The following is a 15766-nucleotide window of genomic DNA, read 5'->3' as shown; positions in this document are numbered from 1 at the left end:
AGTGTATAACCATTGTTAGGCGGTGTGTATTTGACAGTGTGTATTTGCATGACTTTGTGTTACTCTATAACACCTCCTCTTTCTGGGGATGGAAAGTCGGGTGTGTAAAGTAGTAGGCTATTCCATAAAAATGAATCACAGGACAGAGGCAGGGACTGACATTAAGGTCAGAAAGACACAAGTTAGGACTATGTTTTGGTTGTCCGAAGATTATCATCACTTTTCTGAAAATGTGAATGAGCTGTTAACACGCAGTCATATACAGTAGGCCTAATGCCTGCCTTTCCCCTACACATAGGGGAGGAATAACAAAGATAACTAGGCTACTGGATTTGATTGATTTTGGTTGTTTTCAGTAAAAAAAAAATCTCAGAGCAGGCTCAATTTGCCCACCTGCCATAAATTGCGTTTCTTTCACGTTATCAATGGAGAGGAACCAGGGGTCAGTTTTAGGATAGGCTATTGGAAAATGTGAAATTCTTTGCAGTTTGGTTGTTTTCCGTCATAGCAGCAGGCTCAACATTTGCTGCATGTAATTATAGGCCTATTAGTCTATAATTAGAGCCATTTATAATTGTAACAAAGCTAAACCAGTGACTCACCGTGATGTCAGTATTGAGGGTGGAAGAATTTAGGCATCCAAGAATAGCTCATAGAAACCGTAGACCTATAGAGGCTGAAAGGGTGGGTGGAAGATCCTCAAAAGTTTCGCTTATGTGCATAGAGACTTATTACTGTAGACAGTCTATTTGATCTCGTCTTTAAGTAGACTTTGTTGGTCACTAATGTAATAAAACCGTGCGGTCACTTGATCCTTTCGCAAACGATTTAGGCACATTGATTGGTCCAAATAAATGGCGCGAAAATAATCATTGCTCTTGAGGAAATCTGCAGGTATGCACAATTAGTCACGGGCAAATATGCAACCATAGCTTGATAGTAGGAAGGACACCGCCAAAACCAAAGCTTTCGATAGATATTTCTATTTTCTCACGAATATCGATAACCCAAGGTAACTGATATCATTGTTTGAAAATGTGACGTTTTTAGGCTTTCGTAACAGCTAGGCTAAACGTGTATGCATTCAAATGTGAATATTTAGATTAGAGGTAAACACAACGAATGGAAAATGTCGGAGTTGTTTTTCATGACACGACGTTCATTTCAGGTTCACAAGGCCTAAAATGTATTATTATTTGAAATGTAATTATTGCAGGTAATACACTGCAAATAAAACAACTGTAGACTGTTATACGATTTTGTAAGACATGCATGTAAATAGCTTAGCCTATTAGCTTGTTATAAATGGCATGCGCTCCATCATACATCGTTATTTGTGTATTAATTAACCGTTTTTTATTACTATTCAAGACGGATTATGAAAAAAATAGTTTTGATTTAAAAAAGGCTATATTTGGAGCATAATACATTTCTGTCAAACGTGTGTGCAGAAATAAATTCACTTGCATTTGAACTTCTAATCTATTGTAGAAAAATGACCTATGCAATTAAATTCTCGAGGTTATTGACACAGGTTCCCAAAAATATAGACTTACCCTATATGAAATGAGTTACAGTCTCCAATGATGTGAAATATGTATTATTATCATTTGTATTGTGCATGTATTTATACAGCATGTCATGTATTTGGACATCTTGAATAACACTTTCACATTTATGTTTGACGTTAATTATTTTATTAACGATTCGGTAAAAACATATGACTGTGTTATTCATGCTGCAATTTCCCCTCCAGAAAATCACATTCCTTTACCAACGCTGACTTTATTACAAATAGATGAGTTGGATTTATGGTGGGGAGATTTGAAACGACATGATCTGTCCCGCCAGGTTTCATAACCATTTCACTTGCGTTCATTAAGCCAGCCTGATGGAAATATCGTGTGTGGCCTCTCTCTCTCTCAATCCTTGTGTGCATAGCATGCGTTACGGCATAACATTGAACATGTCCCTGTGACACTCATAAGCGGGGAAGCCACTGTGCGAACCACGGAGGACTGGAGATGGAGGGCAGGGGAAGAAAGGGTGAGGGAGCTTTTCTCCCTGTGAATCTCTCATCCTCATCCCTCCATATACGCTGGGCGGGCTGGGGATGTTTGTCAGTTGGAAACATGTTATATTTAACCTGCTTCCTTCTCTCCCCTGCAGATATCAGGATGTCAAAACCAGCAGAGGATGAGAAGCCTGGGGCAGACTTTCCAGGAGAGAGCACAGGTAACCATTTTGAGACTGCATTATGTGTTGCTTTGATATCAGTTATCGTCATGTGCCGTCATTGGGCCTGTTTCATGTTTGAATGAAAGGATGATGTGTGTGTGTCCACATCTGTTTATGTTGTCGTATTGATTGGGGAGAGTGGGCTAATCTGGTGTGTGGTTTTTGGATGTATTTCAATTTGAGTCATTTAGCAGGTGCTCTTATCCAGAGCGACTTACAGCAGCAATTAAGGTTTAAGTGCCTTGCTCAAGGGCACATTGACAGCTGTTTCACGCAGTTAGGGATTCAAACCCCCGACCTTTCAGATACTGGCCCAACGCTCTTAACTGCTAGGCTAGCTGCCGCTCTATGACACAACACATCCACAATAAGAGACCTGAAATCTTCTTCTTTGGTCACGTTTCTCACATTTTCCGAACAGAAAGTGAGAATGTTTTTGTCAGACTTGTTTGTATGACTTATGCACGTGACACTATACCGCCATATAAGTCGCTGCTCAGAGTCATGTTGTCACACACCTATGTGTTTACCTAGACAGCTTGGGCTGCGGAATGTTAGTAATTGACATTTGAAGTAACCTGTTTAAGGTTTTGCTGCAGCCCGAGGTATTTACAGTCGATCATGACGGGGTTATTAGAATTCCATCTTTATACTTTTCTCCTCTCTCTTTCTCACCCTCTTTTTTTTTATCTTACAGACTCTGAGAGGAACAGTCCTGATGCCAATGATCAGGTCTGTCATTTCAATTTAATTAATTGTAAAATTACGTTAGTTGTTGTTGATTTATTGTTATTCGTGTTTTTCTGTATTGCTGTCATTTGCTCTAAGGTTGTAATAAGATTATCTGCGCATATAGTAGAACCTCAAAGTTAAGGACTAACCAGTCAACCCAACGGGCAATATTAAACCGGGACATAAATGCAAAAAAAAACATATTAGGCTACAGACAAACAGAAATGTTGCTTAAATTTGGTAAAAAACATACCAGATATGTACAGTATCTGGAAAAAACATTTTTTTTAAACATACGCAATCATAATTTTGTATAAAGGTTTGATGCTGTTTTAAGGTGAATTTAAAAGTGTTATAGATATTTCAGTGTTCAGAACCACCTCGATTCCCAAATTTGTCCTGAGGTCCTACTGCTGTACTTTTTTTGGATAGGTTTGAATTAATGTAAAAATGAAAATGATTAGGAAACACATGGATTCAATTGATATTCTGTCAATCTGGAATGGCACCTGTGTTTATGGCTTCGCAGTTGAATATATTTAAAGATCTGTGTCTGAATGGATTCTATTGTTGCCATTCGTCTCATCACAGGTTCAGCCAATGAAAACGAGTCCCTTCAGTCTTTCTCCTACCTTGAGCAGCATCAAGGTGAGTGAATTAGTGCACGAGGGGGGGAAATGAGCTTTACCTTTCTCTTCAGAAAGACAGACTATGGACATTGATGTATAGAAATTAAGGGAGATCGAGGAAAAAAAGAGTGATGGGCAGATTGATGGATAGGACAGGTCAGAAATCCTCAGCTAACTTGGAATATTCTAAAATTATTTAGCCCCCATTAGGGCTAAAATGCTGATCAAATTCATAAATACTGAACAAAAATATAAACGCAACAATAGGAGAACCTTCCTGAACAACAACCATCTCTGCAGCACTCCAACAATCAGGCCTTTTGTTTGAACCTTTATTTAACTAGGCAAGTCAGTTAAAACCTTTTGTGACTAGGGGGCAGTATTTTCATTTTTGGAAAAATAGCGTTCCCGTAGTAAACAGGATATTTTGTCAGGACAAGATGCTAGAATATGCATATAATTGAGAGCTTAGGATAGAAAACACTCTAAAGTTTCCGAAACTGTAAAAATATAACAGAACTGATATTGTAGGCGAAAGCCTGAGAAAAATCCAATCCGGAAGTGCCTCATGTTTTGAAAGCGCTGCGTTCCAATGCGTCCCTATTGAGCAGTGAATGGGCTATCAACCAGATTACCTTTTCTCCGTATTCCCCAAGGTGTCTACAGCATTGTGACGTAGTTTTACGCATTTATGTTGAAGAATACCTGTAAGCGGCTACATTGCGCAACTGATCACCTGATGGCTCCCAGAGTGATTGTCGCGTAAAATACAGAGGTAGCCATTATTCCAATCGGTCCTACTGAAAAACCAATTGTCCCGGTGGATATATTATCGAATAAATATTTGAAAAACACCTTGAGGATTGATTATAAACAACATTTGCCATGTTTCTGTCGATATTATGGAGCTAATTTGGAATATTTTTCGCCGTTTTCATGACTGCAATTTCCGGGTGATTTCTCAGCCAAACGTGAATTAACAAACGGAGCTATTTCGCCTACAAAAATAATATTTTTGGAAAAAAGGAACATTGGCTATCTAACTGGGAGTCTCGTGAGTGAAAACATCTGAAGCTCATCAAAGATAAACGATTTAATTTGATTGCTTTTCTGATTTCCGTGACCAAGTTACCTGCTGCTAGCTGGACAAAATGCTATGCTATCGATAAACTTACACAAATGCATGTCTAGCTTTGGCTGTAAAGCATATTTTGAGAATCTGAGATGACCAGGTGATGAACAAAAGATTAAGCTGTGTCTCAATATATTTCACTTGTGATTTTCATGAATAGGAATATTTTCTAGGAATATTTATGTCTGTTGCGTTATGCTAATTAGTGTCAGTCGATGATTACGCTCCCTCATGTGGGATGGGGAGTCATTAGAGGTTAAGAACAAATTCTTATTTATAATGACAGCCTACTGGGGAAATTTGGGTTAATTGCCTTTTTCAGGGGCAGAACAACATATTTTTACCTTGTCAGCTTGGGAATTCGTTCCAGCAACCTTTTGGTTACTGGCCCAATGCTCTAACCACTAGGATACCTGCCACCCCTCAGTAAAAGGCACATTTCAGCCCGCTTGGAGTTTACCAAAAGGCACCTAAAGACTCTCAGACTGTGATAAACAAGATTCTCTGGTCTGATGAAACCAAGATTGAACTCTTTGGCCGAATGCCAAGCATCACGTCTAGAGAAAACCTGGCACCATCCCTACGGTGAAGCATGGTGGTGACGGCATCATGCTGTGGGGCAGTTTTTCAGTGGCAGGGACTGGGAGACTAGTCAGGATTGAGGGAAAGATGAACTGAGCAAAGTACAGAGAGATCCTTGATGAAAACCTGCATCAGAACGCTCAGGACCTCAGACTGGGGGCGAAGGTTCACCTTCCAACAGGACAATGTCCCTAAGCACACAGCCAAGAAAACGCAGGAGTGGCTTCAGGACAAGTCTCTGAATATCCTTGCGTGACCCAGCCAGAGCCTGTACTTGAACCCGATCGAACATCTCTGGAGAGATCTGAAAATAGATTTGCAGCAACGCTCCCAATCCAACGTGACAGCACTTGAGAGGATCTGCAGAGAAGAATGGGAGAAATTCCCAAAATACAGGTGTGTCAAGCTTGTAGTGTTATACCCAAGAAGACTCAAGGCTGTAATCGCTGCCAAAGGTGCTTCAACAAAGTACTGAGTAAAGGGTTTGAATACTAATGTAAATGTGATATTTCAGTTTTTTATTTTGAAGAAATCAGCAAAAAATTTAAATTTAACTGTTTTTGCTAAAAAAATATATATTTTACAATAAGGCAACCTAACAAAATGTGGTAAAGGTCAAGGGGTCTTAATACTTTCCGAAGGCACTGTTTATGTGACCCACTGGCTTGATTCGGTCTTATGTAGCAAAATTTGAAATTATGTTTTTTACATTGGATAAAAGTAGAGACTCAGAGCTAGACAATGGTATATCATACACTACAGTTGAGGAACAATGGGAAAGTAATTATTAGTGATGCAATATCCAATATTTTCCTTGCCAAAAATAACCGATATAAAACATGTGCAGCCTTTTAAGAATTCTAGTACAATTAAATAGCTAACACACCACATGAGTGCAGCGGTCTAAGGCACTGCATCTCAGTGCAAGAGGCGTCACTACAGTCCCTGGTTCTAATCCAGGCTGTATCACATCCGGCCGTGATTGGGAGTCCCATAGGGCGGCGCACAATTGGCCCAGCGTCGTCCGGGCCGTCATTGTAAATAGAATTTGTTCTTAACTGACTTGCCTAGTTACTGTAAATAAAGGTTACACACACATCACACTGACCAAAAAGTAATTTTGTTGGCATTTACGTATGTCCCCATTACCAGTCAAACATAATTAAAACCTATTTCTTTCACTTACTTGCTGTGCTGTTTTGTTGTTCATTTGTTCAGTCGTTTCATTCTCAACGAGGATTTCTGTAGAATGCCGTTTGGGTCTTTGCGTGTCAAAAAAGATACATGTCAAATAAAACTATATAGCTAGGTATCCTCATCTAAAATAACACACATTTATAAAACCATTCTTATTTGATTAATGGTTGTCGGACCCATCTACGTGAAGCTGGCCACAATAAGGATTAGCCACAATAGTGGACTTTGCGGGTGGCCTTCAAAATAAAAGTATGGCATAATTCTACTATTTGTATTCATTTGCATCACTGTCAATCACATATGCTATATTTGAAGTCAAACCGCAAATTGCACTATTGTGCCTAATCCTTATTGTGGCTAGCTTCACAACACATAACCCGGTCCGGTCGAGCGTCACTAGACAGATGAAGCTAGCTGGCTGCTAATATCTTTAGCTTTGGCCAACAGGGTTAAGTAGCTGGCTAGCTATTTATTTTCATGAACTGAAGTTCATTTCAATAGGTGAACAACAAGTGGCAACCTAGCTAATACTTACTCACAAGGATTCTTAAATCATTGCTAAGAATAATGAAAATGACTGCAGTTTCTACTGGTCATTGTTTGCAGGCTGGTTGTATTGGTGCTAGCTAGGTACCAAGCTAAAGCTAGCTATCCCAGAAGTTGCTGTCGAACAAATTATGCTTTATTACCAACGCGGTATTGTAAAGACATTGTTTTGTACAGCTTTGACAGTGCTTCTGTATCTTTTTTGACATGCAAAGACCTAAACGGCGTTCCATAGTATGTATGTCGTGAAGCTAATAGCAGTGACACTATTACTGTGTAACTCCGGTAGGGCAACATCTGAAAAATAGCGCACTTGGTAGTGTGTACCGGTGCTCGACCAGTCGGCGAAAGACAACATTACCCACGACAGGGTACGGTTGATTGTCAAGGGCAACTAATTCCATTATCTTGGCTTTAATGGATTTCGTCTTTGAGTTGTCTTGCTGAAATGTTCTTACTCTTTCAAATGACTTGTCGGCTGCTCGATCCACACAGAAGACATTGTGTGGGCTAGGTTAGGAATGCTGTTGCATGTGTAGCGCAAAATTTTATGTGGCGTTATTACGTTATATAGGTTATATAGGTATGCGCTGTAACTTTGACATCGGTTTTTAACATTGGCGTTAAACTAAACTAGACATATCGATTCCGATATGTTTGCCGATATATCGTGCATCCCTAGTAATTATGCTTTGTAAGTTGATAAACTTGTAACCCCACCTTTGAGACTCCGCCTGCATATTTGCAATCAAATGCCAGAATTTTCTCCATCTCCTTAGCTATCATACTCTGCTTCCACCGGACATTCCACTGATTTCAAAACTCGGTCCTTGTAACGTTCTGAGTGTAGTGGGTGAGAAGTCAGGCGCAGGAAGCAGAGAGTTCAGGGTAGTGCTACTTTAATGCACAACACGGCGAACATAAGCCAAACCCACGAAAACACAGGGCGTATAACAAAACAAACGCCCCAAACACGGGGACTTAACCTGTCCAGCAAAACCCACGAAATGGGATAACACGTAACCCACAGAGGTGCGTACAAGTTACACAAAACAGAAGGTCACAATAATTAATCCCGCCCAAAGAACCAGGCGGGCCGGCTGACTAATAAAGCCTCCCTAATTATACCCAACTCAAAACAGGTGTACTCAATAAACACATAAGGAGGGGGAGGAAAGAATCAGTGGCAGCTAGTAGGCCGGTGACGACCGCCGCCGAGCGCCACCCGAACGGGAAGGGGAGCCACCTTCGGTCGGAGTCGTGACAGTCCTCCAGAAAGTGGAGAGCATTAGCAACACTTTTGCAGTTCTTTGTGATATCTTTCAAAAAATCTGCGTTAGAAAGGATTACCTACACATACTAAGCAGCTCATGTTATAGACAGAAGCATGCTACATGGCAGACCAATCCGAACTCATCTCATCTCATGTTCAGCCCATCCATTGTCTCAGCCAATCATGGCTAGCGGGAAGGTTCCTGACTTTCCCTGTGGCTAAACTAATTCTGCTCGTCATTTAACCATTTTATTTGTATTTCCAGATGACATACAAATTTGTTATTAAGGCAAATAAAAGTTCACATGTTCCAGAAGGCATTTATTTTTTTAATAAACATGTTCAAATGCCTCTCCTGTGAAGTAATGAAGCGGGACCTACACCTAGTCTCCTGAAACGAGTCACATATCCACTAAACAAAAATATAAATGCAACATCAGGGCCTAAAATTCACTGCCACTGTGTCATGTAGATGGGGAAAAAACCTGCCAGGCCCTCAGATTTTTTACCAGGCCGAATATATTTTTGTTATAATTACATTTAAAAAAAACTGATGACCATGCTTTGTAATGTTTCTAAAACAAGAAATGTATTATTAAGAAGTGATGTGGTATTTTGCTCAATTTTTGTTGTTCTTGTGTGACCTGTGTCTTTTACCCCAAATATCAGATGATTAAAAAAAAATCAGCTGCCCATTTAAGGGAGGGAGGTTACCGTGGTAATAGGGCCACTCAAGTCTGTATGTGTGTGTGTAAGATTTGGGATGTGACTAGTAATAGACCGCTTCTCTTCGCTATCAGTTGAAACAAAAGATTCAAACTAACATTTGAAAACAGCCAAGCTTGTGAACAAAACAATGTATTAAGCCAAGAAACCGGAGGACTTTGCTGACTTGAGTAAATTATACCAACTATTATGCTTGTGCAAGCTCCTTGTATCTATCAGCCCTTCACTCACAGTGCACAAAGCTGTTGCTGCGCAAGGTGGGATCTAGGATTTGTATTTCTTTGTTCGATTAGCAGATATGAAACAAAACAGCAGAAATACTTTGAAAACAGCTTTGCACATATTCTAATACTTGACTTTTGACTATTTTGTATTCACAAATTCAAATGTAATGCGCGCACTCTAGAGCCCTGAAAATGTACCACCTGCCAACTTGGCTGGTGAAATAGCCATTCTTACCCGCTAATACCTAAATCTACCCGCATTTGGCGGGTGTTAATTTTAGTGAGCATTTTTCTTTGCCAAGATAATCCATCCACCTGACAAGTGTGCATTATCAAGAAGCTGGTTAAGCAGCCTCATTACAGAGGTGCACCTTATGCTGGGGACAATAAAAGGCCACTCTAAAATATGCAGTTTTGTCACACAACACAATGCCACAGATGTCTCAAGTGTTGAGGGAGCGTGGAATTGCTATGCTGAGTGCAGGAATGGCCACCAGAGTTGTTGCCAGGAAATTTGATCTTAATTTCTCTACCATAAGCCACCTCCAACCTTGTTTTAGAGAACTTGGCAGTACATCCAACCGGCCTCACAACTGCAGACCACGTGTATGGCGTCGTGTGGGCGAGGTTTGCTGATGTCAATGAACAGAGTGCCCCATTGTGGTGGTGGGGTTATGGTATGTGCAGGCATAAGCTACAGACAACGAGCAAAATTGCATTTTATCGATGGCAATTTGAATGCACAGAAATACCGTGACGAGATCCTGAGGCCCATTGTCGTGCCATTCATCCACCGCCATCACCTCATTTTTCAGCATGATAATGTAAGGCCCCATGTCGCAAGGATCTGTACACTATTCCTGGAAGCTGAAAATGTTCCAGTTCTTCCACAGCCTGCATACTCACCAGACATGTCATCCATTGAGCATGTTTGGAATACTATGGATTGACGTGTTCAAGTACCCACCAATATCCAGCAACTTCACACAGCCATTGAAAAGGAGTGGGACAACATTTAATCAGGAGTGGAACAGTTCACAGGCCACAATCAATTGAGTGGACCAGCCAGAGCCCGGACTGGAACCCGATAGAATATCTCTGGAGAGACCTGAAAATAGCTGTGCAGCAACACTACCCATCCAACCTGACAGAGCTTGAGAGGATCTGCGGAGAAGAATGGGAGAAACTCCACAAATACAGGTTTACCAAGCTTGTAGCGTCATACCTGTCACGATCGTCGAAATGAGCGGACCAAGGCGCAGCGTGAGTTGAGTTCCACATATTTAATACAAAGTTAAACTTCAAACAACGAACGTGAAAGCCGTGGTGCAACATGCACACACACAAAACAATATCCCACAAAACAGGTGGGAACAAAGGACAACTTAAGTATGATCCCCAATTAGAGACAACGGTTATCATTGGGAACCATACGCAAAAACAAACATAGAAATACAAATACTAGAAACCCCCCATAATCACACCCTGACCTAGAACACCACAGAGAACTCCGAGGGCTCAGGGCGTGACAATACCCAAGACTCGAGGCTGTAATCGCTGCCAAAGGTGCTTCATCAAAGTACTGAGTAAAAGGTCTGAATACTTATGTAAATGTAAAATGCGCGTTTTTTAAAATTTTAATACATTTGCAACAATTTCTAAAAAGCTGTTTTTGCTTTGTCATTATGGGGTACTGTGTGTAGATTGATCAATTTTAGAATAAGGCTGTAACGTAACAAAATGTGGAAAAAGTCTAGGGGCCTGAATACTTTCTGAATGTACTGTATTGGTCAAATTTGAGCTTGAATATTAGCTGTGTGGTTCATATATAGATACATGTTTTATCTCATGAAACCACACAAATCCTTAGATTTAGGCAAAATATGTTTTTGCTCCAATCAGGTCATCTCTGGACCGTATTTCTGTCTATTTAAGGGACCCATTTTGGCAACTAAAATGAGGCCTGTGTACCAGATCCCCCCCCCAATTTTTTTTATGATTATTCTTTTGAGCTTTAACCTTATTCAATGTTTTGATATTATTCACCCTGCAGAGTAAAAGTGAGGCAGTACCTGAGATGATCTCCACCCATGTGCCGCCTCCTTCTCAGCAGCAGACGCCTCACCCTCACACACAACTCATGTTGGCAGGGAGTCAGCTGGCAGGGGTAAGCACTGGCACAGATGTAGTGTGTAGGCGGTTAGGGTGATGGACAGTAAGCATTTTCTGCTTCACTCATGCTCTTGCTTGCATCTCACCAAGGTTGGAGTGAATGACATTTTCATTCAATTCTGTCAATTAAGGAAGTAAACGGAAATTCAAATTCCAATCTTCCTCATTCCTGAATTGACTGAATTAAAATGGAATTCATCCCTTCTCTGCCTCTTACTGCCTGCTCAAACGCTGGGTGACACTATTCTTTTTCTCTATATCTTCTGCTTTTTCCCCTCCTCTCTTTGGGCAAACCCTACCCTCTCCTCCACCACCTCCTCTTCTTCCCGCCTCTTCCTCAGCTGGCTGCCCTCTTGCCTGCGCAGCAGCAGCTGTTGCTTCAGCAGGCCCAGGCTCAGCTCCTGGCCGCCGCGGTGCAGCAGTCCAATGCGGCTCACGCTGCTCATGCCGCTCACGCAGCCGCCCAAGCCAATCAGCAGCAGCAGCAACAACAGCTGACCAAACAGGAGCAAGCCCCGCCCCAGCTCACCCTCTCTCAGCCTATCCAGCTCACCGCCCAGGTAGGAGCGGCCAGTCACGGATCAGATATGACCAGCTTTAAGCCAATCTAACTCACTAACCAACACTTGTCTGTCAGAAGTGTTTCTCTATATACTCTTAGGTGTTGTTACTTTGAAGGCTGGGGCTGTGTACATTTGGGTTCTTTGCTAATTTCTTTGCATTGTATTGTATATATGTTGCTCTGTTCAGAAATCATACATGACTCGTTGACCCTTTTCTCTCTCTCGCTTCCTCCTGTAGGATATCCAGCAGCTGTTGCAGCTGCAGCAGTTAGTCCTGATGCCCGGCCACCACCTGCAGTCTCCTCAGTTCCTCCTGCCTCAGGCCCAGGGACAACAGGGGCAGCAGGGTAAGTGGGACCTACTAAGTAAGTGGGAACCACCATCATCAACACTGTCACTTCCTCTTGGCACAAAACATCATGTAGAGCTTGGTGTTCTGATCTAACTGCTAAGTTCTAAAACAAGTTAGAATAAAGTTGTAACAATACAGTTAAAAAACAATAAATTAGTGTTCATATAATTACAATACTTTAACAGTGTTAATAGTATTAACGGCCTCTCCGTTGTGTTCCTTAGGTTTGCTCTCGACACCTAATTTAATTCCGCTACCTCAACATCAGCAAAGCCAGGGGAGTCTTCTAACTATTCCACCCAGGCTGGGACTGCAAGCACAGGTATAGTATTATTGAAAACCACCTCAAATATGTGTGTCCGTGTGTGTGTTGAGACTGGACTTTATAACATACATACTTGTAAGTAGGGTAGGGATCTGCCTCTACAAGCAGAAAACAAAGAGCTCTGTGGAATCAGTGCTGGTGCATTGATCCAAACGCTGATCTAATCAAACACCAAACCCGTAACCCAGAGTGTGTTTGAATTGATCCACAGTTTAAACATTGCTAATGTCAGTGTGCCAGCCACCCCTCGCCATTCCACAGGAATGATATGGGTTTATGTCTCCCGTACTGTAGCGTCGCCATGGTGATGGCCTCTCATCTTTACAGAGGGACAAGAGCGGGGACGGCGGGGTGACCTCCGGGGCCTCAGCAGCCCCCATGACCTCAGTGACCTCTGGCCCTCACGGAGAGGAGCCCAGTGACCTGGAGGAGCTGGAGCAGTTCGCCCGCACCTTCAAACAGAGACGCATCAAACTGGGCTTCACACAGGTAAGTTTGTATGCATGCGTGGGTGTGTGCGTGTGTTGTGATAAAGGGCAAGAGAACCATGAGCAACTTGATCAAGCTAGACTACATATGGGTCAGAGTGTGTGTTGGTGTGTGTGTGCGTGGGTCAGAGTGTGTATGTGTGTTTGCAGTGAGGGAGGGCAGGAGGAGCTAGAGGCCAGAATGAAGATGACTGTTTAACACAAATTCTCTCTTCCCTCAGGGTGACGTAGGCATGGCGATGGGGAAACTGTATGGGAATGACTTCAGCCAGACCACCATCTCTCGCTTCGAGGCCCTAAATCTGAGCTTTAAGAACATGTGCAAGCTCAAGCCTCTGCTTGAGAAGTGGCTAAACGATGCGGAGACCATGGCGATAGACAGCATGCTTCCCAGCCCGAACTCTCTCTCCTCCCCCATGATGGGGTTTGAGGGCATGCCGGGGCGTCGCAGGAAGAAACGCACCAGCATCGAGACCAACGTCCGCGTGGCCTTAGAGCGCAATTTCATCTTGGTGAGAAAGAGATACGTCCCACAACAGACTCCTAAGGAACACACTCAAATGACATTCTACTCCCTACCCTGCACTCACAGTGGAGTACATAAACCGGTGACTCTGTTCACAACAGTTTATTTCACTTTTTGATTAACATTTCATTTAACGTAAATAAATATTTACCCCTTGCTTGGTATTTTCTAAATATTGCTGAAACTGTTGAATGTAACATTGACAACATGTCAGCTTTATGCGATATACAATGTTTGTGGCCTGTGACAACATGATTGACCATGATTTTTGACTGTGTTCCCTCCAGAACCAGAAGCCTAACTCAGAGGAGATTCTCCTGATGGGCCAGCAGCTCAACATGGAGAAGGAGGTGATTCGGGTCTGGTTCTGCAACCGGCGCCAGAAAGAGAAGCGCATCAACCCTTGCAGTGCCACCCCTCCCCTGTCCAGCCAGCCCCCTTCTATGACGCACAAAACCCCCTGCTACAGCCCGCACATGGTATGACCCCGCACTCACCCCATCCCCACTCTCCCCACCATGCCTGTCATTGGCAGGCCTTTGGTCCTTTGCCTCCCTGTTCCTTAGTTTGGAAACAAACTGTCTAAATACAAGTCAGGCATCATGAGAGGAATAGATCTTTGACTCTCTGGATCTATGGACTTGCCCCACTCCCTCTGCATGACCCCATGTGTGACCCTGTGGCCTAACCCATCCTGCACTGCTCCACTCTCAGCACCGTGCAAATGACTACACTGTTGTATGAGGTGCCAAATGTTACAGACCAACCCACACGTCATCACAGTTACACCATGAGAGCATGTTTCTTCTGTCTCTCTCCTCACGGCCTATCTACCACTCCTTTTCTTTCTTTCTTTCTTTCTTTCTTTCTTTCTTTCTTTCTTTCTTTCTTTCTTTCTTTCTTTCTTTCTTTCTTTCTTTCTTTCTTTCTTTCTGTTCCTCTCCCTCCAGGTGTCCAGTCAGGGGCTGCACCAGGCTGCCACCAGCCTCAGCACAACAGGTGAGGAAATAGATTTTTGGATACATTTGTGTTTTTGTGAAGCTAGGCCATAAGTGCCAGAGGTCTAAATTCCCTTTAGTGGACTAAGACATAGAGACGAGTGCAGATGCCCAGTACCATGGACATTGGGAAAACCTAGCAATGTAATCAAATGTACTGTATACCATTCATATTACCACTGATGGTTCGCGCTCTCTTTCTCAGTGACCAGTCCATTACCCTCGGTGACCTGCCCTCTGACCCCCTGTGGCTCTGCAGCCACCAGCTCCACCCCCTCCTCTAGGACTCCGCCTCCACACAGCACAGCCAGCCCCGCTCCTTCCACCCTCAGTACCCACAGCCTGAACGCTGGGTGAGTGTCTTGTCTTGTCTGTCTGTCTGTCTGTCTGTCTGTCTGTCTGTCTGTCTGTCTGTCTGTCTGTCTGTCTGTCTGTCTGTCTGTCTGTCTGTCTGTCTGTCTGTCTGTCTGTCTCTCTCTCTCTCTCTCTCTCTCTCTCTCTCTCTCTCTCTCTCTCTCTCTCCTTTCTCCTCTCTCTCTCTCTCCTTCTCTCTCTCTCCTACTCTCTCTCTCTCCTACTCTCTCTCTCTCTCTCTCTCTCTCTCTCTCTCCTACTCTCTCTCTCCTACTCTCTCTCTCTCCTACTCTCTCTCCTACTCTCTCTCTCTCTCTCTCTCTCTCTCTCTCTCTCTCTCTCTCTACTACTCTACACTTACTCAATCTAACACTAAACAATCCCTCATACTCAACAAACACACTTTCATATTCGCTGGGTTAGTGTCCCCTAATTATATAATTATACTCTATCCTCTCTGTCCCTTGAACACTCAACGACTACTGCTCAATAGAACACTGACTCCTAACACTGAATCCTCAATATCTGCTGAACTGTGTCCGCAGCCAATAAAGTCAACTTTGAGACTGGATGAGGCGATATTTACTGACTTGCTGGGAATTCGTGGTATGGGGCTACATGGGAAATGTCATGTCACCTGTTTAGCAGCAAATCTGAAAGTTCTCACACATATGAAGAAACATGAATATTTGTCAACCCACAGTCAGAC

The 15766-nt window shown here is 42.7% G+C and overlaps 1 protein-coding gene across 1 annotated transcript; it reads left to right on the top strand.

The window, feature by feature from the left end:
* The first annotated feature begins 889 nt into the window (after positions 1 to 889).
* Positions 890 to 15060, top strand: LOC124012205 (POU domain, class 2, transcription factor 2-like). The gene is given in 13 exon segments (XM_046325682.1): positions 890 to 1012; positions 2170 to 2235; positions 2936 to 2970; positions 3562 to 3618; positions 11333 to 11446; positions 11793 to 12011; positions 12253 to 12361; positions 12591 to 12719; positions 13080 to 13180; positions 13401 to 13691; positions 13993 to 14184; positions 14656 to 14704; positions 14963 to 15060. Coding segments are annotated over 12 exon segments (1452 nt in total). The 5' UTR covers positions 890 to 1012; positions 2170 to 2177.
* The last annotated feature ends 706 nt before the right edge of the window (positions 15061 to 15766 follow it).

The sequence above is a fragment of the Oncorhynchus gorbuscha genome, linkage group LG24 (assembly GCF_021184085.1).
Source record: "Oncorhynchus gorbuscha isolate QuinsamMale2020 ecotype Even-year linkage group LG24, OgorEven_v1.0, whole genome shotgun sequence".
NCBI lineage: Eukaryota > Metazoa > Chordata > Actinopteri > Salmoniformes > Salmonidae > Oncorhynchus > Oncorhynchus gorbuscha.
This window is presented reverse-complemented; position numbering and strand designations above follow the sequence as displayed.